This window comes from Zingiber officinale, chromosome 3B (assembly GCF_018446385.1).
Source record: "Zingiber officinale cultivar Zhangliang chromosome 3B, Zo_v1.1, whole genome shotgun sequence".
Taxonomy (NCBI): Eukaryota; Viridiplantae; Streptophyta; class Magnoliopsida; order Zingiberales; family Zingiberaceae; genus Zingiber; species Zingiber officinale.
The window spans coordinates 13463328-13486610 of record NC_055991.1 but is presented as its reverse complement, the minus strand read 5'-3'; the positions used below and the strand labels follow the sequence as shown (position 1 = coordinate 13486610).

General features: G+C 33.0%; 1 protein-coding gene across 2 annotated transcripts in view; it reads left to right on the top strand.

Annotated features, from left to right (window-relative positions):
• Nucleotides 1–2204: 2204 nt before the first annotated feature.
• The window catches only part of LOC122055943 (phosphatidylinositol-3-phosphatase myotubularin-1-like), a 40403-nt gene continuing 19324 nt past the window's right edge, over nucleotides 2205–23283 (top strand). For both annotated transcript variants that reach the window (XM_042617641.1, XM_042617640.1), the window contains exons 1-10: nucleotides 2205–2364; nucleotides 2462–2533; nucleotides 4283–4357; nucleotides 12184–12255; nucleotides 13657–13726; nucleotides 15163–15212; nucleotides 18105–18394; nucleotides 18510–18583; nucleotides 18724–18784; nucleotides 18879–18938. In XM_042617641.1, the coding sequence (XP_042473575.1) occupies nucleotides 2311–2364; nucleotides 2462–2533; nucleotides 4283–4357; nucleotides 12184–12255; nucleotides 13657–13726; nucleotides 15163–15212; nucleotides 18105–18394; nucleotides 18510–18583; nucleotides 18724–18784; nucleotides 18879–18938 (878 nt within the window). In that variant the 5' untranslated portion in view covers nucleotides 2205–2310. The remainder of the gene's footprint in view (nucleotides 2365–2461; nucleotides 2534–4282; nucleotides 4358–12183; nucleotides 12256–13656; nucleotides 13727–15162; nucleotides 15213–18104; nucleotides 18395–18509; nucleotides 18584–18723; nucleotides 18785–18878; nucleotides 18939–23283) is intronic.

Genomic DNA, 23283 nt, shown 5'->3' with positions numbered 1-23283 from the left:
TCTGATACCAATTAATAGAGTTAATTGTTTTCCCTAACCTTATGATTTCTAAGAACAAATAAGGAAATCCAAAGAGATAAACAATAAACCTAATCAAGATCTAGTTACGTCATAAATAAGACATAGTATAAGAAAGCACAATATAAAAATATGACAAGGAATCTAATTGAAGAGACATTGTCATTATCTTTAGCGTCGTCCATAAATAATCCTTGAGGAGGAAGAAGAAGAAGCGGAAGCAAAATAAAGAGGTTTTCTAAAGGGCTTAGGGGATGACGACGCTGAAAAACTTCTTGTCGATGGGGAATAAGAAATTAGATCAAGATAATTCCCAAAACTTTTGGGGACGACCTTATATAAGAGTCAATCTGTTGTTAGCCCATAGATGATAACAGATCAGACTAAAGGGTTTTACATATTTAACTCACATCTAATAACCTAAAATCCACTAAACATAAGTTAGATCACTTTAAAGAGTTTGGATCGTATTTATATGTGTAACTTACAAATAAATCCACCTAATATGGATAATTATATCCAACAGTAACCTCTCCGAAGCTAGAAAATTTGTATAAAACTATTACATGCTTATTTAACTCTTTAGCTAAATCTTAAGACAAAGTTAAATTGCTTAAGAAAGAATTTAGGATCATCAAGGAGGAGAGCATTTCATCCTTCACTTAGAAAGGTTAAGAGGAAGATTCTATCCAAGTTGAAAAACTTATGAAGAAAATGTAATGTTTGAATTGCAAGCGGATGAGCTAAAAAAATAATTTGAAATAATTTATATTGGTTTCCAAGCATCTAGATATAATATTTAAAGTCAATGTGGCATATTATAAGGCAAATATAGAGTATAGAAAAATTCAAAAGTAACTTATATTTCTTTGGTTGATAGAAAGTCATCTCTTATATGTAAGAATGCAATAAAGGGTATTAATAAGGGTATGGTTTTCAAGGCTTGGGTATTTAAAAAAGCTTACAACACTTTAGCACATATTGTCAAAATATCTTATTAGATGTTTGATCTTCTAATACAAAAGGTCATTATGCTAGGATAAAATGACCATGTGATTTATTTGTTTGTATCTTTTCATGTGAGCAATGATACCGGATTGATTAGGATGAACAATATCACCTTTTGCTTTAACATTTTTATTGGATAAAAGCAATTGACTATATCACATCGCGTATTCATCAACAAGAACAGAGCTAGTTGGATCAACTTCAAAAAATTTGTAACAAAATTATCAATGTTACTTCACTAGACCCAAAAGTAACATGACGCATCCCTCCAAGCCATAACGAACAGTAAAGCGTTCACGTAGTTTCTCAAGTATTTACGATTTGAATCCCAACTACAAACACAAGGTAAGATATTTTTCTCCAGTGAGATGAAAAACTAGGATGTTGGCTATTGAACGAGGAACCGCTTACACTTTCGGATTTATCTGATGACTATTTTCTAAGACTGGTTCGTTCATCTCTAGGACTAGTTGAACTGAAAACTCATATACCTAGATTATAAAATAATGCAGAGAAACATGACGCATATTTGAAATACAACTCCGTCAATAGTTCATTAGGTGAATCACGGTGGTAACGATTATAAAGTGAAATGATAGCCCCCATGGGTTGACATAGTTGATAACTACATGAATGATTACTCCAATGAGTCTTGTGGTCAATTCTCAATAGGTGTAAAATGCCACATTGGACGTTTGACCTCTCCCATGTAAAGAGCCACTGTGCTAGGGCATATTTGAAATACAACTCCGTCAATAGTTCATTAGGTGAATCACAGTGGTAACGATTATAAAGTGAAATGATAGCCCCCATAGGTTAATATAATTGATAACTACATGAATGATTACTTCAATGAGTCTTGTGGTCAATTCTCAATAGGTATAAAATGTCACATTGAACATTTGACCTTACCCATGTAAAGAGTCATTGTACTATAACAAAATATCCTCATAACTTATTTGCCTGTACATAACTAAGAGGCAAGTGATATTGGACCGTGATATAAGTGTTATCATTTTTCTTAATAAAATGAAATGAAAAGAATTTGAAAATATTAGGGGTGTTTTGAAGTTTCTGAAACTTCCGGAAGCAATCTTTCAGAGGAAATTTCAAAAGAAGATAACGTATTGGGTTAAAACAAAATTTTCCAAAAAACCAAAAAGGAAGAAATAGAGGCAGGAAGGTATCGGAAAATAATGAAAGAAACCTCCTGGTTCGGCCCATTGTGAATTAGCCCCGTCGTGCAGGCACCGGAGAGCCTGGAGAGAGAAGCGGCAGAAGGAGATGGACGGCTCCGGCAGTTGGGAGTCTCTTCTCGTCGAGTGGACTCCGGAAGAGGTTCTTCATCCTTCTTCCCTCCTCTCTCTCTTCTTTCATGCTCGTGCCCTAATTCACGGACTCAACCAATTTCTACGGCGTGTTCTTGCTGTCGCAGTTGCGCCAGTCTGAGTCGCATTCGCATGGCATGACTGAGTTCCTATTGGAGTCTGAGGATGTTCTCGTGCAGGTAGGCGACTTCCGTATCTATCGATTGTTCTGTTTACAGCATTTGTCGTCTTCAGTCTAGCAGATATCTTTCGCTCTTTATGATTTTTACCTTTCGTTGCGTGTATTGATCGACCATTCTTTATGCCCTATATTTTTGTCCCATTCTTTGTGATTACGACAATATCTCTGGTGTACTGTTATTGGTCGCAAAGAATTATCTTTTGAAGGGTCAAAGCCTTATAAGTTAGGCTCATCTTTGAGCATATCAGGGACCAAACTGTATGAAAGTTTTTTTGGTATGATAGGCAAAATATATAATCAACCACTAAAATTCCTACTAGTCAGATGCAAATAATTTATCACTTTTTAAAAATAATTATGAGAAATTTCAAAAGCGAGCATGCTGATATTGAATATCATTGGGGAAGCTTGGGTAGCGTGTGATTAATCTTTTATGATTGTATATAATGGAGTTAAGTGTTGTTTTCTCAAGGAAATCTATTTTAAGGCATAAAATATGCGGAAAAACTCTCTAAATGTGGACGATGGAAGTGTTCGATGGTGTATTGCAAAGGGATATGACAGAGAGTATTGTTCACCATTGAAAAATTGTATATTGAGATGGTTAAGTTCTGTTTCTGGCATATAACACCACCTTTGAATAGGTTCTTGACGAATAAGTGTTTGATGGTCCGGCACATTTATCCAACAGTTTGAGACTTCCAATTTGTGTGATGCTATTGTGTGCTTTGCACTCTAAAGAGAAAAAAAAAAGCCAAATTGCACTCAGGTGCTGCCTAGGTGACCAGGCAAGGTTTGAACACCTCAAATTCATTTTAGGCGAGTGCTTTTAGTTTGGCACAAGTCAGGTCGCCTCTAGGTGAACTGGCCCTCTGTTGAGCAAGCTAACAAGGAGAAAAATGCAACTGTAAATTTCTATTTTGTATTCTTACATCTCCTCCATTTTCCCTTCTTTTTTACATTAAGTTCACATGATTTTATATTATTGACCACATTGAAGAAAAAAATTCCCTTAGTAAGAATGATGAGCAATGATATAAATGAGAATGAAAACAAAACAAAATGAAGCACAGAAATCTACTTTTGCACAAGTGGGTTAATTTTAGCAGTTCTGTGATAAATTTCATTCCATAATGCTACTGGATTTGATGATAAAATGAAAAGAAGGGAAAGCTTTTTGGTGAATTAGTGAATACATTTTGCAAATTTTAACTCCTTGTATTTGACGAGGAGTTACTGACTACATATGGGCTTAGACAACATTATTTTTGTTTAGTTACATAATACATATGTGAATTTGATAAGCATTGAACGATACGGTGATGTTGAGCTAGCAAAGTTAGGTAGTTTTAGTTATTAAAGAGTACTTAGACAATCATAATGAAATATTGAACGGAACAATAAGCATCGTTTCACATTGAAATTTAGATAAGTTGACAGGAATTTCAGATGGAAGTCTATTTTGTTCTCTCTACAAGATGGTAGGCATGACTTTCTGATTGTTGGGATGATGTGATGGTTGCTTTCCCTCTCTAAATCATTTTGACTGCTAAGAGGTCAAGTATTTCTTATCTTTTATTGATAATGTTTTGTTGCTTTAAAATAGATGGACAATTATATTTTGCTTATGACAAGTAATTCTTCAATTGTTTTATTGAGAAGCTTGAGAAATTGGTCCCATTTAAATAATCTTCATGAATAGTTTGCTTGTCCTTGATTGTTTAACAATTCTCGTTACTTCTGGTAGGGACACGGTGTTGTTCTAGTCAATGCTGATGTGGCGGGAACACTAGCAGTTACAAACTTCCGCATTCTCTTTGTGGTATGAAGTCTCAACATATTTGACAATATAGAAAATTGTGAAAAGAACATTAGATGGCTATTCTAATTTGTTCAAATGGAAAATATAAATTTTAGGGGGCGTTTGGTACGCGCGTTTTCCATTTTCATTTTCTGGAAAACGTGCGTTTTCAGAAAAATGATGTTTGGTTTGCGTTTTTCGCGCGCGTTTTCTAAAAAATTGGCTATCGTTTTCTAGAAAAACAGAGAATGACAAAAAGTCGTTTTCTGTTTTCTAGAAAACGTGCGTTTTTTCAGAAAATGAAAATAAAAACTGTGCAAACCAAACGCACCCTTATCTTCTTAATCTTCTTAATCTATATAGTTGACAATTGTAGCAATTGTTCATTATTTATTTTTTGATGTTGATTATGTAGTCTTATCATTGCAATGTGAAGTTGACCTTGTAGTATTGGCTATAAAGAGGTAGATATCTATTGAAAACTTTGTTAAGTACCATTTTGCAACCCTTCATCAATTTTCATGCCAACTTTTTAATTCTAATACTAGGGTGAGTGGATATTGAATATGCAAAACTCCATAATTTACAATGGATTGAGGTAACAATACTTCATGTTCTCTATATTAGGTCACTATAAACCTATTCACTAGACAAGAATAGGTTTGCAAGGGAATACATTATTCGGTTGAAAATAGAATAATAGATGAATAACTTTTGTAGAGAGTTGATGTGGTACGAGACAACGATTGAAAGCATGAGTTGTATCGCCTGGCATGATTGAGATTTGCCATTCTCTCATGGGAGTGATACGTAAAATTGGTTGACACAGGCAAAGCGTTACTATTCTGCATGTGCTGGCACATTGCATGCGCTAATATGTGATGAGGTTCATTTAGTTCTGCTTGGTATTGGCTGATATTTGAGGAAATTGCCTTAGCTGTGCATTTGTGAAATTGGATCCAATTGTTGATCAAGGGATGGGGAAGAAAGGGTTAAAAAGAGAGAGTAGACAAGAAGAGAAGCCAACAAGCTTACTGGAATGAAGTAGGTTCTGACAACATCAAGGAAGTGATATCAGAGAAGTAGAGGAAGCAATGTTGAGGTAATATGCTTTTATTGGTTGGCGCAAGAGGAGGAGGAATGACGCCACATACTCACACTCCATCAGGAGGTAGGCGAGTGATATCTTACCTCATTTGTTTACCTCGTTGGATTTGGGAGGAAGATCTTGGTCTCAGAAGCTTTGGGTCTTTAAGAGACTCCTGAGATACATAATCAATTAAATCATTTATCTATAATGAATTAGTTATAATTTGATTTAGTTAATTTAATTGATGTAATCTATTAATTGATTTAATTGGTATAATCAGTTAATTGATTTAATTAATAAATCAATTGATTAATTATAACTTGAATAACTATTTTAATGTTTATGATTTGGTTAATTGATTTTATTTGAATTGTTAAAATGGATTAGTGTATAGCTTTAACTTTAATTATACTTTTGTTTCATCAAAGTTTATATAATAGTTAATCAAAATGTGTAAAATAGATAAGTTGATGTGAAATTAAATTAATTAATAGTTAACATAGTTGGCTATTTATATGTTTTAATTAAAGATTATAGTTCTATCAATTGTTTTTAATTTGAAATGATTAAAGTTGATTAGTTTACATGAATTAAGTTGCTGTTAATATAGTTAATTATTATTATTATTATTTATAAAATTAATGTCTATACAATTATAATTAATTAATTTTAATTTAAATGAGCAAAACCATTCCATATATGGTATTAAAATACTGTATTGTAGCCCCCCGAGCTTGGCTGAGTTGGTCACCACATGGTAGAGTTGCCAAATCAAGCAAGGGTGGATTCCTGGCGAAGTCGGGAGAAATATCCTCTCATGTGGTGGCCTGCCCAGTTTCTGATTTACCTCTCTACAAATGGCTTCGGGGAGGCCATGTTTGGGGCGGCCATGTGGGGTGCCCGGGGTCGGCATATGACCTTTTTGCCAACTGAAATACTGAATTGTTTGGCTCAAAGTTCGAAATTCTAGCACAACTCCCAAACCTTGTTATAGGTACAAAGTTTATTTGTTTAGGAAAAAATATATGGAATCAACAATGTTAAATGTATGGAAAATAAAAGATTAAGATCAATATGGTTCTTTTCAATATTCAATAAATTAAAGAAAGATGGCAAAAAAAAACTTATTACGAACTACTTAACTAACATTCTATTGAAAAATTACTTTAGAATTAAGTAGTGTTTTTGGTCATTGGTGAAAGATGCATTGTAGCACTTGATCAATGAGGTAAATGAAGCTTAAAAACAACAAAGAAAGGTAAACAGTTTTATGTTTGAATGGTTTTCTTGTAGATGCAGAAAAAGTTTATGATATCCATGTGTAATTTAATTAACTTAGTTATCTAACAAAAATTTTGATAATTGGGAAGATACCTGACGATTTGAAAAACTCTTTACTAATAATTCATAAAAATAAAAGGGAGTACTAAGTTGCCTAATTATAAAGGAATAAGTTAATAAGTGACTATATAAGAGTTCCTAAAAGAGCATTTGAGAAATGAAAAGAGAAGTGAAACAACAGTTTTCAAAAGTCAATTTGGTCTAATCCTCAAGAGATCAATTATAAATATTCACTTATTTAACAATTAGCTAATGGAGACATAAAAAAGGAGAATAATATACACATGATTTTATTTACTTAAAAAAGTTTTTTTAAAAAAATCTTTGGTATGTCGTGATAGATCTTTTAAAAAAGAAGTTTCTAGTGTTTTTTTGTTGATGTCAATCATAATATTTACTAGTTAGAACCTTAGATTAAAATATCGAGCCATTTCCCTCGTTACATGTGAAACATCTTGTTTTGCCCATGAACCGACATCGACACAACGCCAGACGCATCACACGGATCGGACGACGTGTACAAATCATTGCGCGATCTCGACGATGCATCCGAATGCGTCCCGCGGGCCTGTCGACATGTACAGACACGTCGTGAGGTCCCGACAACGCATCTGGATGTGTCCCCGCAGGTTGCGTGTGCCCACGGTCGTCGTGGAACAACCGAACAAAGGTAGGAGGGGGTGATTTTTAACTTAGGATTTAATAAATAACTTAGGTTAATAATTTCAATCAACTTTTAGTTATGATTGAGATAATTTAAATAGATTTAATGAAAGCCTAATAAAATTATCCCATATATATATATATATATTATTTTTTTTGTTAATATATTTTATATTTAAAAAATACCGAAATTATATCAGCATGACACGATACGTTATTGAAAATGTATCATTCTGGTTCGGGACTGAAACCTTGGCATGACGCTAGATTTTAAATCAACTATTAAAAGCATACTCAATATTTTTTATTATTTTAAGCTTACATCAAGGATTTACTCTATATAGATATTAGATGAATTTACCAATCTTATTGAAGATTGACTTCCATAGTGTATATTCGTTGATGATTATGGTGACTGATAAGAATTTAATTAGAACAAATTTTCTTAAGATGTTTGCATTTTGTCTGTGTTTACTATTCACTTCCAAGATGAGTATCATTTGGGAGAGAATGAAACCTTACTTAAATGGCTCATAACAACCACAAAGTGGCAATATGAGACTAAGGAATCTTAAACACCCTGCTACCTAGTAAGGCCGAAGAGAGCTGCAAACATATACTGTTAAGACCCAAGAAATAAAAATCTGACTCTGTAACATGTTAGGCAAAGTGCCAACCTACATGGTGGGGGATATTTGTAAACTAGTGGCGGAAGATTAAGTAAAAATGAAGCTCAAATCTGACCTTATAAAATTCAAAATTATTTTTCAAGTTTTTTTTTTTTAATTTCTGTTTTGTTAATGTTTTTAACCAATAAAATTTTGAAATTTTAAGTTTCCTTCCCTCCAAGGAACTGGTTGGAAGGAAAACTCACTTCTTTCATTCCCTCCTAGGAAATCATAATGAGGACTATTCCATGACTCCATTCCAACGCCTTTTCTCTCAACCTTCTTTTCTCAGAGGTTTCATTGCCTCATGGAAACAAGGCCTAAGCATTCAATTCACAATATCCATGGTGCAAATGCAGTGAGAAATTAGATTGGAGGTAAATTTGCCATAGAGTTGACACACACTGACAGTATTAACATTTCCTTTTCCTATTTTGTTTTATCCTCAATTTGGTTGGGATATTTTTGAAGTTTAATTGGAAATGGAATCTTATCAGCTTAGATTCACTCAGGATTTATATATATATATATATATCTAGCAAGATAATGAATCTGAATGAGGATCAGTTGAATCATATCTGGCCAGATTAACATAAGACATAGCTGAATTTGGTAAGCCAGTGAATCTAAATGAGGATCAGTTTATCAATTATTTTTATTTTGATTTGAGTTAATCAATGATTTTATACTTGTTAAGTCAATTCCGTTGGGATTATAATCCTACTTGAATTATTTGTTATGAACCATAAATACTTCTGAAGTGGAAATCCATCTTAGAATTATCAGTATGGATTTGATGAGAGTTGAAATGCTTTAGGTTCTTGTAATCATACATTTCACTGAAAGAAAAGACCATGTTATAATCTTGGTAGAATTTTGAAGACTATGAAGTGTGCACTGGGACGATACCTTCAGTACCTGCCATAGTTTTTTTTTTTTTAAGTATCACATTCCATAATGTTGATGAGCATGAGGAGAAATCAAGGAGGGAAGGAGAAAAAGAAGCGACGGAGGAACATTACATATCAACCTCCGGTAGAAACCATCACAAAAGAGCTGAGATCGTGAGACCACATAACTGCTTTCATGGAACCCTAGTTTGCGGAAGATGAACTTCAACATGAACCCTCATAGAAGAGACGAGATCTGAGTCATGAAAGACCTAGGGAAGCCTCACATGGAAGATGTGCTTGAGGAATGCTTGCTTGGGGAGGCTTTATGGATGAAAATTGCTTGAGAAGTCAATATCAAGTTGGTTGACTATTCCATATGCTGGCTGGCATGGACATAATTGATAGAATTACTCCAGTGCAAGGTTCTAAAATTCGCTAGGCGCTAGTCGGGCGGCAGACCAACGCCTAGCGCCTAGGCGGGGACTAGGCGCCGCTAGGCGGATTGCTCGGTATCCCTTGTTTCATGTGGACTATGTATGCTGAAATAAATGTATACTTTCCAATACCAAAAAATGAAAAACTATAAAAGAAAACTAATAGTTTTGTGCAAAGGAAATATATTAGACTCAGTAAATATGAGTAAAAGAAACAGTTGAACAATAGGACATGCAGTAAGTTATCATAATCATATAGTAAACAGTAGAACATTAGAAAATAGTAGTAATAGTTCAATTCAAGATTACAATGCATTGTGAACCAATAACCACTAAGCAAAATATAATTGTTAAAACTGATTTATATAAATTAATAATATTTATTAAATTTTTTAAATTTTAATATAATTTTAATAATGAATATTTATAAATCCGATTAATATACATTTATAATATATAAAATTTATAAATATGATTTATATAAATTAATAATATTTATTAAAATTTTTAAAATTTTAATATAATTTTAATATGTATAAATCCGATTAATATAAATTTATAATATATAAAATTTATAAATAATTAAATATGATTTATATAAATTAATAATATGTATTATATGTTTTTAATTTTAAATATTTTTATATTTTTAAATCTGATAAATGATAATATTTATTATAATTTTTTAAATCTGTTAATATATAAATAAATTAATATTTAATATTATTTATTTAAAAAAATTAAATATATTATTTATATATTTAAATATGATTATATAAATTAATAATGGTTATTAGAATTTTATATATAATTTTATATATTTAAATTTGTTTTATATAAATTAATAATATTTATTATAAAAAAGATAAATTTTAAATATATTTAATTGGGATCTTAATTTTATTAGGCTTTATGAACTCAACCCTATTATTAAAATTATCCCCGTTAGGAGTTAGGAATTGTTTTAATTTATTAAATCTAAAAAAATTTAAAAAAAGAAAAAAGAAAAAACGCCGTCTCTGTCGCGACGGTGCGGACGCCACAGGCCACCATCGGCGGCTCGCGGGAGGCCTCTGGCGCTGCCGGAAGCTTCGCCGGACGAGTCCGATGCGTCCGGCGAAGTCCGGCGTTGCTTCCAGCGGCGCCGGTAGCGTCGTGCGGAAAGCTTTTGGCGCAACCAGAAGCATCGCGACTCTACCGGTGTTGCTCGAAGCAACGCCGGACTTCGCCGGACGCGTACGGCGCGTTCGGCGACGCTTCAGGCAGCGTCTGACACCTGCGATGCGTCCGGTGTTGTCACAACGAAGATTCGAGAAAAAAAAACATAAATGAAGAGAAAAAAAAACTTCCCGGAAGCAACGCGATCAGGGAAGACGAAGAGTCGGCGAAGAGTCGGGGCGATGAAAGAAACGAAGCGCCTGGCAAATACCTAAAAAACGGGTTTAACATGCCTTAAAAAGCTAGGCCCGCCGAACCCGCCGAAGCCTGCCGAGGACCGCCTAGGCGGCCTAGCCGCCTAGGGCTTCCGCCTCGCTGGTTTCCGGCGCGGCATCCTGCCGCACAACGCCTAGGCGGCCGCCTAGGGCGCAATTTCAAACACTGCTCCAGTGCAACCTTACCTCACGAAAAGTAGAAAGCCTCTGAGAAAAGGTGAGATCACTAGCTGCGAAAGACCTACGAAATCCTCTTGCGGAACAAGACTTGCTTGAGGAAGTTTCATAGAGGAAGATTGCTTGCGAAGCCAATTTTCAGCGTATCAAGTGTTTTGTATGCTGAGCGACAATCAAAATGGTGTAAAACAGTAAATTACATTTGTGTTGATTGACATAAAATGAGATTTAATACCGTATATGATAGATGAAACATTGTAAAAAACGAGGGGAGAGGAAGAGGTGAATCAACAATTAGAGCATACCAACTACAAAAATAGTTGATGCCAAAGTTGGAAACATTGGGAAACATCATACAAAATTAGTTGATGCAAGATATCCGTATCTCGTGCCTATGCCTCTTTCAATTATAGTATGGTCAGTCCAATTCCAATAGTTAACCAAGATATATTTAGGGCCATGTGGCGATACCAATTATAGTACTAGATAGTCTTTCAATTATTTAATCTCATAGAGGTTACAAGAACCAACGCTCATCCAATGTATGATACTCATTTTGGTATTGATATAATTATTAGTTGAGATGCATGTTATAATATATTTGGAGGTAAACAAGCTAAATTAAAGAGGATTATAGTATTAAAACCCATTTACATTGATCTCATGCTTTCAGGTGTGTTGAGTGTAACATGCCAACTGATGATTGAAAACTCTGGCACAATACTTTCAACTTGGATAGAACATGTATTACCCCAGTCTTAAAAAAATTGTAATGTTGAAAATTCCAAATACCAGAAGATAATTTAATTAGTTTATCACTATATTACTTTTATTTCCATAATCTATTAAATAACTAACAGGCCCGAAATAATGTTAGATAGTTTAGTGAAATAAAACAAGGAGGTTTATTTCTTCAAATAAGCTTACAAGTGATTAGTTTTGTCCCGTTTAGGCAATCAGGGTTGCATAGTTTCTATCTGAAACAACTATCATTGTCACTGAAGATTAGGAATTATGGACATTTTTATATAAATGTAAATCCAGAGCCATGCGATTCTGTTCTGACAGTTGATATGCGCTTATTTGCTATCATATCTTGTGGATGACACTCTTTTTTGTGCATGATTTGCCCATTTTTTCTTTGGCAGAGTGAGGTGTCGCAGCAGGTAATTGAATTAGGTACCATCCCATTGGCAACAATTGAAAAATTCAGTAAATATGTAAGTAAAAAAATCTTCATCATTAATCTTTTACATTTTCTGGTGGATTAGTGTTTGCAGATTTTTTCCAAATTCTAAGCGTCTTTATACTGTTGTATGCCCAAGGCTTATTCAACTGAATGTATGTTGAAGCCTAACTAAAACGGTTAGATGCACACTTCATTCATATGGGTTTAAGCCAAGTTGAACCTAGCTGATCTAGGCATTTTTAATCAGCATTTATTTGCAACACTCTCTACTTTGTTTAATAAACTAAAATGATCTAAAAAAAACTGGATGACACAATTGAAAGGAGAAAAAACTAAAGGAGAACTGCATACATGTATTTGAGGATTTAAATCTTGTGCCATGTTAGGGCGAAATTTACTATTCTGCATGTTGACCGGCATCGACATAGTAACGACACGACAACTATGAGGCCGTTGTGACCTCACAACGGCTTCGGAGGTCGCAGAGGGTGCTGCAACCTATGCGGCGGCCTCAGGGGGCGCGCGACACTCACAGCGGCAACCAAGATTTTGTTTTTTGATTTTTTTTTCATGTTTTATTATTTATTTTTCATTTTTTTAATTTAAAAATTTTAATTTTAGGGTTGATTTTTTTATTTTTTAAATAGCTATTTCTTTTTTCCTATTAAAATTTTCCTTCTTAAATTTTTTCTCTTTTTATTTATTATTTTTTTCTTATTAATTTTTTTCCCTCTTTCATTCATTATTATTTTTTCTCCATCAAATAAACAAAGAAAAAAAAAATACCTCTTAAGGTAAATAGAGAAAAACCAAAACCTCTTAATCTTTATTCATTTCCCTTTTTAGATAAAAAAATTAAATATAATATAATTTTTGACTTTATAAAATATATTACTACTAATAAATTAAATTATTTTATATATAAACTAGATTTAGTTTTAAATTGAATAAAATATATCTAAAAAAAAATTTAGCTTAAACCTTCTTAATGAGCTTCAATTAACCTAAGTCGACTTTTACTAAATACGAATCAAACATTTCATGGTATAATATCAATACTTAAATTAACATTCAACTCTCAAATATAACTTAATAATAAATATATATAATGATCAAATATTAATAAAAATATTTTTAATTACTATATATTTTATATTTTAAAATGTCTTGAAACCGTATCGGCACACATGATACAATATCAAAACCGTATTGTTTGGGTCATATACTGAAATTTCGGCACGACGCAAAATTTTAAACCTTGCATGTATTAATGAAATCAAAGCAAATCAAAGTGTAGCATGTTTATGTGCCAACTTTGCAATATCCTCCTGTTGCTATGGACTGCTCTGTCAACTGTTTTTGTGTAGATTTTTTGGTTATGTAATATGAAGCAGTATTTCCTTGTGCTTTCTGTCTTTTGAACTTATTTCAGGCTGTGAAGCTCCCATCAGCTCCTCGTCAATCTATTAAGGCACCATCCCGTCGTCTTCTTCAAGTTGTTGGTATGTTCAAGGATATATATATATATATATATAATTTTTGTAATGCAGATAAGATATTAACATGTACTAGTTCTACTCGATATGATGCACTAAAGCATAAGATCACACTAGATTGTTCCATGTCATTGATTGGAGAAAGCAAGCTTTTCCTAATCCCATGATTACTTCAGAGAAGGAATTTGATTTCTGCAGACAGGCGGTAATATGAATGCCCCTTGATGTCAATGTGACGTGTGATGTGTGGAAGGGAATCTGTCCACAAATGACCTTGCAAATTCAGTTTTGGCTATTTGTGCTTCAGCCTAAATATTGACTAGACTAAGCCAAAAAGTGCAAAGAGTTGGTCTTGCCTCGCCCTTCGCCTCTACGACCCATCTCTTCCTATCTACAATCACATTGTCTGACTGCTAGGCCCACCTAATGCCAACTGTAACTGGACTGTAAAGGACCTCTAATCCTCCACCGCCGTGACCCTTGTCTTCCTTGCTGCTAATTCTGATTGTCGGGAAAGGGGCCTCTGACCATGTTTATCTCACTGCTGCGCCTGCCGATGTTGACTGTGATCTGGGAAGAAAGGGACTCCTAGCAACTGAGGCAAGGGAGTAATATATTAAAGGGTCAGGATTTCAAAGTCACAGTCATGGCACCACACTTTGGATGCCTTGTATTCCATCTCAAGGTTGTGGAGGAAAGGAATCACCATCTTTCAATCTTCACAGTTATGGTGGAGAATAGGGAAGAAGATAATGATGAGTGGTTGATTTGGTCCTCCCACTGTCCCTGCCTTTCTTCCCATTACCAAGAAGTCAACCTTGAGCCTTCTCTCCTCTCCCTCCCTATTCTCTCCTCTCCCTCCCCCCTTCTCTCCTCTCAAGTAAACTGAGCCTCTGGACATGTTTACTTGGAATGTGAATTGAGTGAGGGCTAATAATTCACAAATTTGAGGGATGTGGGGAAAAATGGGAAGTATTCCTCCTATCCTATTTACTTGGATGGACGAAAATGCAAATTAAAGTTGAACATGAAGCTTTTCCTGTTTAATTTGTTAAAAATTAGGTATGGAAGCTTTAACTATATAAAAGTAATTGTTAATGTGTTTTCCTTACCAAAGAATGGTTGACTTGATAGAATTATTTCAATTGCAATTTTCTTTTTTTCTATACCCTACTGAAAAATATTCTGCTCTTTGTTCCAACCCCTTCCATTTCTCATCTTTCTCTTCTTTTAGGTAAATATCTATATCCAAATATTTGCAAGGTTCTGAGTAGTACCTAACTGCAGTTACTTTTTCTCCCCATTTGATCTTTTTTATTTTTTCTCCTACATTGTTTTCTAAATTTCTATTTGATCTTTATAGATGAAAATTCCTCAAAAGTATGTTGCATAATTCGAATTAATATAAAAAAGATCTAAATGACTTTTTTTGCCTTTCGTAGGGAAAGACATGAGAACAATTATGTTTGCATTTCGTCGGAAATCCAAGCAGGTCAGTCACAACACTTCTATGTTTACTCATAGCTTCATATACTCGTTCAATTGATTAGTTTCCTTTTCAATTGGTATTTTCTTTGTGAGATATGTTGGAAATCGAAGCAGGTTAGTTACAATGGATGAGTTTCAGGTTGATATTTTCTTTATGAGATCTGCTGAAATTATGCTGATGTAATCATATAAACTATATGTATTTTATTTCTCATGTGATCAAGACCTTGGCTTTCTTGGTGAGCTAAGCTGAATGTATTCATTGAGGACCATAGTCAAAATATAAATTAGTGGCCAATAAATTGTTGAGATGAGGATGCCAATGCCATGATAGTCTATTTGATTATACGAATGATCATGCAAACTTTTGTATATTGATGCTTATAAGTAGATACATTGAATCAAGGTTTTAAATATTGTGCCATGCTGGTTAGCACAGGCAAAATTTACCTTTCCAACCGTTGACCGACACTGCGATTGCGAGGACTCCTGAGGTCGCAAAGGTTGTTGCAACCTCGCAATGGTCTCATGAGGTTGCGAAGGCTTCCGTAATTTTCTAATAATTTTTTACTATTTTTTTAATTTTAGATTGAAAATTTTTATTTTTAAATTGTAATTCCTTTCTCCTATTGATTTTTTCTTTCTTCTTAATTTTTTTGCCTCTTTCATCCATTATTTTTTTATTCCTTGTTAATTTTTTCTCACTTACATTATTAATTGCACAAGAAGGTAAATAAAGGGCAAAGAATACTCTTAAGGATGGTTAATTCTTTTCTCTATTATTTCTTCACAAGGTGAATAGAGATTTTTCTTAACCTCTTGAAGAATGATTATTCTTTTGTCTTTTTTATTCATCCACGAGATAAACATAGAGAATTTTTTTTAAGGAGGTAGGAAAAAAATTATAAAGAAAGATAAAAAATAAATAAATATAATATATTTTCTAACTTTCTAAAATATACTACTAATAAATTAAATTATTTAATATATAAATTTGGTTTAATTTTAAACTGATTAAAATAAATCCAGTTTAAATTTATTATATTCTGACATGTCTACTTTAGTTAATCCTAAATCGATTTTGCTCAATAAGTATCAAACATTTCATGAGATAATACCAAAATTTAAATCAAACATTCGACGTTTCAAATATAACTCAATAATAAACATCTATAGCGATAAAATATTAATGAAATGTTTTTTAATTAATATATTTTATACATTAAAAATAAAATATATCTTTTTGTAAAATAGGGTAAGGCTCCATAAAATAAACTCAGTATGGTTCAACTCTTCCTTAGGACCTCATATTGGTGAGAGCTTTGTATATTGAGTTGCCCTTTATCTTTTTAAAAGTACCAAAATTGTATCAGCATGACATGATATAATATAAAATATCGTTCATAAACTCTTGTATGACTCAAAATTTTAAACCTTAGCTGTAGCCTAATCGAAAGGTGGTGTGGACTTGAAAAATAATGGATTTGACACATGAGATCAATGATATGGTTGATGGAGGTGGACAACATGGTTGGTTTGAGGGAGTTTGGGGTTATGATGGTTGATCTTAATGTCTTATAATTCTGGGAAGAAGTCGAGGAAAGAGGAAAAAGTTTTTTTGTACAAGGACTAAGTTTCCCATATGGATCTAACATAGGATCTTCCACCATATAATAAGCAGTGCTGCTTTTAGAAGCAATACCTGTGCCATCTTTGCTCCCTATATATTTTTTACTTATTATTTATTTATTTATTTATATATTATTATTATTATTTTTTGGGGTGGGTGCCGCAGAATAGGGGATTGAATGGGAAATAAGGAATAGTTTCTGTAGATCTAAAATAATAGAATAGGGCATGGGAGGCTCCTATAGAATGTCGTTTGAGCCATCAAGGTACCTTATATATGTAGGCGAATGGACGTTGGGTGATTTCTGTAGTGGAAATTGATTTTGCAGGGATCAATTATGATGGCTATGAAAGGTGTTGAATTAATTAATTGGTAGATTCCAAGTAAGAGGCTGGCAGAGAGGGAGATGAGGAAGATGGCCTCCAAGCTTCACCTTGCTAATTTCTCCATCCAACTTCACAATCTTATTGGCTTACCTTGTGAAGGACAAAGAATAATCCCATGTTGCACAATCCACGTTCGTTTACACTTTTCATCTCCTTGTTCTCATAGCACATCATGTGTAGCTTCTTCTGTATAGGATCTTGATGTGAAGGCTGAAGGAGTCTTTATTTTGTCAGGAAGTAAAACATCAACATGGATTTTGAGGAGAGGAAATTATGGGTTCATTGCGGTGGAAGGAGGGGAGGTCGTGCTGTCATATCAAACTCTGGGAAAGGATCTGGTTTTGATGCCAAGTTATGTGGGATTAGATATTGTATTTCTCCGAAATATACACAATATATATATGATTCAATGCGGGGACTAAATCTATTTAACTAAATATACAATTATGATTCTAATAGGAATTTTAATATTTCTAAGAGGTCAAAGATTGTCCACAAATCATAGACTGTCAACAATTAAATCTGGAATCAATTCTTGTAGAGGTACCCTAAGCGAAAATATCAACTTATGGCTTCGATAGCTGAATGGTTACACTTGCATGACTCCGTTGTTGAAAAGTGGGAATTCTATTGTTTTGGTTTCTTATCTGGGGTCTAATAATCTATCACTATAGACGACATTATTGATGAATGATTACTGATTTTGTAACGGGTAATGTAAATAATGGTTTCATGATGTAGCTCTGCCAATAAGCTATGAACGAAGTAATCTGAATCTCCAATTTTTGTACATCTTAATCAGGACATCTGTAGGTGGATAAATAATTTGTAAAAAGCATTCTTTTGTCAACTAATAGCTTGTAGTAATTACCCTATGCAGAGACGAGCAGTGTTCGATGCCCTTTGTGGACTTACAAAGCCAGAACAGCTGATGGATCTATATGTGTTTTCTTGTGGTCCTTCTACATTTAAGAATAGTAATCCAAAATTACGGTTACTTAAGGAGTACTATAGGCTTTTGGGTAAAGGGTCTGTCAATGTATCAAGCACTGCAGTTGAAGATGGATCCCTGTCTGCTTCAAATGGTTTGTGGAGGGTTACTTCAATCAATTACAATTATACTTTATGTTCCACATACCCTTTTGCAATAATTGTTCCAAAGAGTATAAGGTACTTTGCTGTTCTTCATAAGTGCTCTCTTCAATTTATTGTTTGATTTTCATGTCTGTTATAGTATGTGCCTAAACAATTTAAGCTTATCATGATGCTGGTTTCATGGAAATAGTGATGAGGAAATACTTCAAGTTTCTAGTTTCCGTGGTAGATGTCGCTTTCCTGCAATTTCTTGGTGTAACCCTGGTAAGTGTGATTTTTCTCTCTTTCTCTTTTGCACACAGACATTTTTGAACACTTGCAAACACACTAACATAAGATGAACACATGTTCAATGATAAGTTTGTATAATATGATTTAATGCTGAACCAACTCTGATATTCTAGGAAATGGCGCTGTTCTTGCACGATCCTCACAGCCATTAGTTGGTCTTATGAGTCAGAGGAAGTAATATATTTCTTTTTAAGTCCTTGTCCACGTTCATTTCAGTACTTAACTGTTTATAGTGAACAACGATGCATTTATATACATTCAATTCCAGTCTTGCAGATGAGAAGCTTGTAGCTGCTCTTTGTACAAATGCCCATAAAGGTACCAGAAGGTAATTTTTGTAGTTTTTTTACATGAATATTTATTGCTTTGCCATCTTATACAATTTTAACTCGATTACATCCACTCACCTTATTTCTTTATGGATTTTATAATTTATTTGCATTTTTAATCTTTATTGGAGCAATGTATGACAGCTTCTTGTTTATCATGTCCAAGTTGCATACTTTGAAATAAAGGGCCATTTCAAAAGTAGTTTATTGTTTGATAAATCATATTTCAAATTGCAAAGTTCTTGGGCCAAATAATGCATTTGGTAAAAGCTTATTAATAAACAACATTTTATGAAATTAATAGCAAGTGCAAATGCATTAAAAAGTTAGATGTATTTAGAAAAACTTATATTTACATTAGTACAAGATGAACTAACCATTCATATTCAGATAGTAATCTCCTTGATACATATCATTTATTGATGAGATTGGGTGAATTGATGAGAATGCTCTTAATTATGGTGAAGAACTCTAGAAACCAAGTCTCAAGTAGAACGAAAATTGAATTTATGAAATTTAATTTTCGTTAAACTTGATTCAATAGTTAAAATGGAAGATTATCAAATTTATATAAGAGATTTAGATATCTTGGATATATTATTCAAGAAGAGAATAATAATGAAGATTAATTAACATCACTACAATAATATGATAAAGAAAGGATGATCAAAATAAAAAGGATCAACTTGAGTCTTATGTGATTGTCATGTCTCCTTAGGCTAAAAAGAAAATTTTGTAAGCCTGTGGTCAATCTTTAAAATCTCAAGTCATGCTAGAGTTTTGGTCTTTTGACTAAGTAATACTATTTCTATATTATACCGATGTTATGATATATGGTATTGGTGAATTGGAGGTGGAAGGGAGGTGAAAGGATTTTTGTTTTGATGTATGGTGTCGACGGTGAACTAGAGGTGGAAGGGAGGTGATAGGATGAAAATGTTGAAGGAGAAAAAGTAAAGATAAGACAACTATATACTAGTTTGGATTTTGTGCTATATCTAGAATGATACAATTTTAGTATTATCTTGTATGAACACAACTACAAGAAAAACATTATCTTAGTTCATCTTCACGTGTGTTGTAGTATGCCAAAGGGTGTTGATGATAACATGACACAATATTCATCAACAAAATGATTGACACAATGACATGACATTGTATGCATCGAGTAGTATTGAGTTTTGGGCCCCGAGCTATGGTGCAACGACAAGGCGCTCAAGTAGCTTCCCAAGTACTCATAGTTCGAATCTCAGCTACGACATTTTCCTGCATTGGGATAAAAAATCAAGGACGTTGCTTGTTGGATTTGCCTGGTGGTCAGTTTGTTGGGCCGGGTCGTCCACCTCCAAGACTAGTTGGACTGAAGGCTCAGACACATGGATTATCAAAAAAAAGTAGCATTGAGTTTTGACAATTTATCATAACAATATGTTTTGAATGTTCCACCCAACATGTTTAAACCATGTCTATGGTACAATCCGATATATGGCATAGATCAAAATTTTAGGCTATTAGAAAGTAATATGTACAAAAATAACAATACTAAAATGGTTTTGAGAATTACTAGAAAAAATAAAATAAAAACTAATATTTAGGAGCAATTAAGTGTTTTATAGGAGATGATACAACAACAACCAAGCCTTATCCTACTAGATGGAGTCGGATTGGAGATGATAAAATGAGGGAAAATAAATTGAGATAATATGGATATATTTAAAGATGATTGGTAAATTCTTTAGTTAGAAAAGTTAATCTATAATAGTTGAAGCTAAAAATGTAGAGAGGGTGGCTAAAAAATATTTGTCAATGTAAAATGATTTAATTAATTTGAAAAAATACTGTTCATATAACTTGTAGAGAGCTTAATGAAGGATAAGCTTGATTTTGCTAACCTCAAAAATGACTTTGCATGCACTGTAAATTTTATTTTACTATAAAGTGTATCTTTTTATTATATATTTTTCTCACTTGTTATTGGCATGTAGTAATACAACTTTATTAGTCGGAAAATTTCTTTTTAGTGTTAAGCTTATTTACAATAAATTAATTTTATAACATTGATAAACTTTACAATGTCCAATACATTACACATATAAAACATTGTTCATTCTCTAAATATTTTATTGTTATTTAATTTATATATTTTTGCCTGATTTTATTTTAAGGTTATCTGACATAATTTATACGTTTCCTTATGGTATCGATATACGTTGATCATATAAATTCAAACAAAAATGATTTTATAAATTAGTTTTGTTATACATATTTGTAGTTAATTTTTGTTATAATATTTTTCCTATTGAAACTATAATTTTTTAGTTATTACCACATATTGATATTAGTTTTGATTATGTTTACTTGTAAGTTGTATGTGGTAGATTAGAACTTGAAACCAAGGTTAAAGCATTGTTTCAATTCGAATAACAATACCTGGTCAAACTATTCTGTGCCACTATCATGGTGATCTGCCAACACGAGGTGCCTATGCCACTAGTTAGCAGGGTTGAGTTGAGAAGAATTAATCCCCTGTTGGAAATGAAAACTGTATTAACGTTGTGCCCACACACTTACACAACTAGTACCTTAATTAGGAGGGTGGAATTGGGAAGAAGGAAATGAGAAGAAAAGAAGCATCAAGTATGGAGGAATCGAGAACAAGGGTACCTTACTTGAATGAGTTGAAACTCACAATCTGCATACTTAAGAGGCATTCGGATTCTTGTCTTGCGTCAACAAGAAGCAACTGTGCACTCTAGTTGTTTTGCATGACGAAGTCTTGGTTCTCACCTCGCTTTTCCTCAATAACAACAAGAGCAGCTTTATTGCCTTAACTCATCTTTTTTGATCTGAAGGAAGTCGTTCTGAAAGGGGGAAATTAGAGGGCGTACATAAGGTGGAGAGGGACCTGTGTGCGTTGAGCTGGACTGGTTTTCAAACTCATCCTGTGTCCATCAGCCAAAGGAGCAATATGTTTTATCTTTGTTGATTGATAAAATAAATTGGCAACATGATTTTCTAGACCATGCTTGAATTACTAAGCTTTAGAAATTCAGCTATGAGAATGAACCCTCCTAGTTGCAGTGGGAAAAGATCAAAAATTGCATTTCGGGTTCAATGCTTTATCATACAGCAAATCTTGATCTCAAAGTGCAAAGCTCAAACCCATGGTTATCAATATCAATATTGGCATCTAAATTTTTCAAAAACCTAGGCATTAGCTATATCAAATTTGTGGTAACAGAATTGATAAATAAAATTCTTAAAGTAAAAACAAAATGAATGCCACAAAACTCCATTTAGAATCACAAATAATTTTCATTTTCAAAAAATCAATAAAATTTTAGTTCATTGTTGTACTTTATATCTGTATTATAACTTTTGTAGACCTACCTATTTAAAATCTATGATTTAAATTTCAATTTAGTTTTAATTTATAATTTCTGATTTAAATCACTTTAATTAAAATGATTCAAATAAATTTAATTCAATTATTTTAAATTAATCATCAACTTTAATTAATTTTAATTAACAGAATAAGAGTCAATTTATTAAATTAATTTTCTTTAATAAAATTGAAATCAAATTAATAAATTAAAATATGATTTAAAAGTAAATTTAATTTAAATTTGATTTAGTTTTTAAGTTTAATTTAAGTTAAATTCAACTTATTCTAAAATCTATACTTGAAACTAGATTTAACTAATTCAATCTATATCTGAAGTAAAATTTAATTTAATTTAAAATCACAATTTAGTGTAAACTACATCAAGTAACTTGATGGTTAAAGATTTGAGTCATTCTAGAACACGTCTGAGAAATCAACTAGAGTTGGATTGCCTATGCTAATCATGATTCAACTTGGTTGATTGTATTAGGATTGGTTGAGTCTGCTAGCCATGGGTAAAGAACATTATGAATGCATTGTCTCTACTCCCAGTTGGGAAATTGGTTCCTTGTGATTAGACGCAACGTGATGTTTGTTAAGTGTTTTACATTAGCTTTGATGTTTGTATTTGATAATCTTCTAGAGTGTGGAAGTTTACGACAACAACCAAGCCATATTCCACTATGTGGGGTTGACTATATGGATCCTTCTACGCTATTGGCCTATCTCCTATTATATTATCATCTATACTTAAATTTTTAACTTGCTTTATTATTGATAACTAAGTCTTTTTTTTGTCTTCTTCCTCGTTCAATGTGAGTATTTGTTATAGTTTCACATTACCTAACTAGAATATTTGTTACCTGTCTAAGTACATATCCATAACATCTTAAACGTATCTCGCGGAGTTTTCCTTGAATAGATGCAACTCCGATTTTCTCTCTAATGCTCTCATGTCT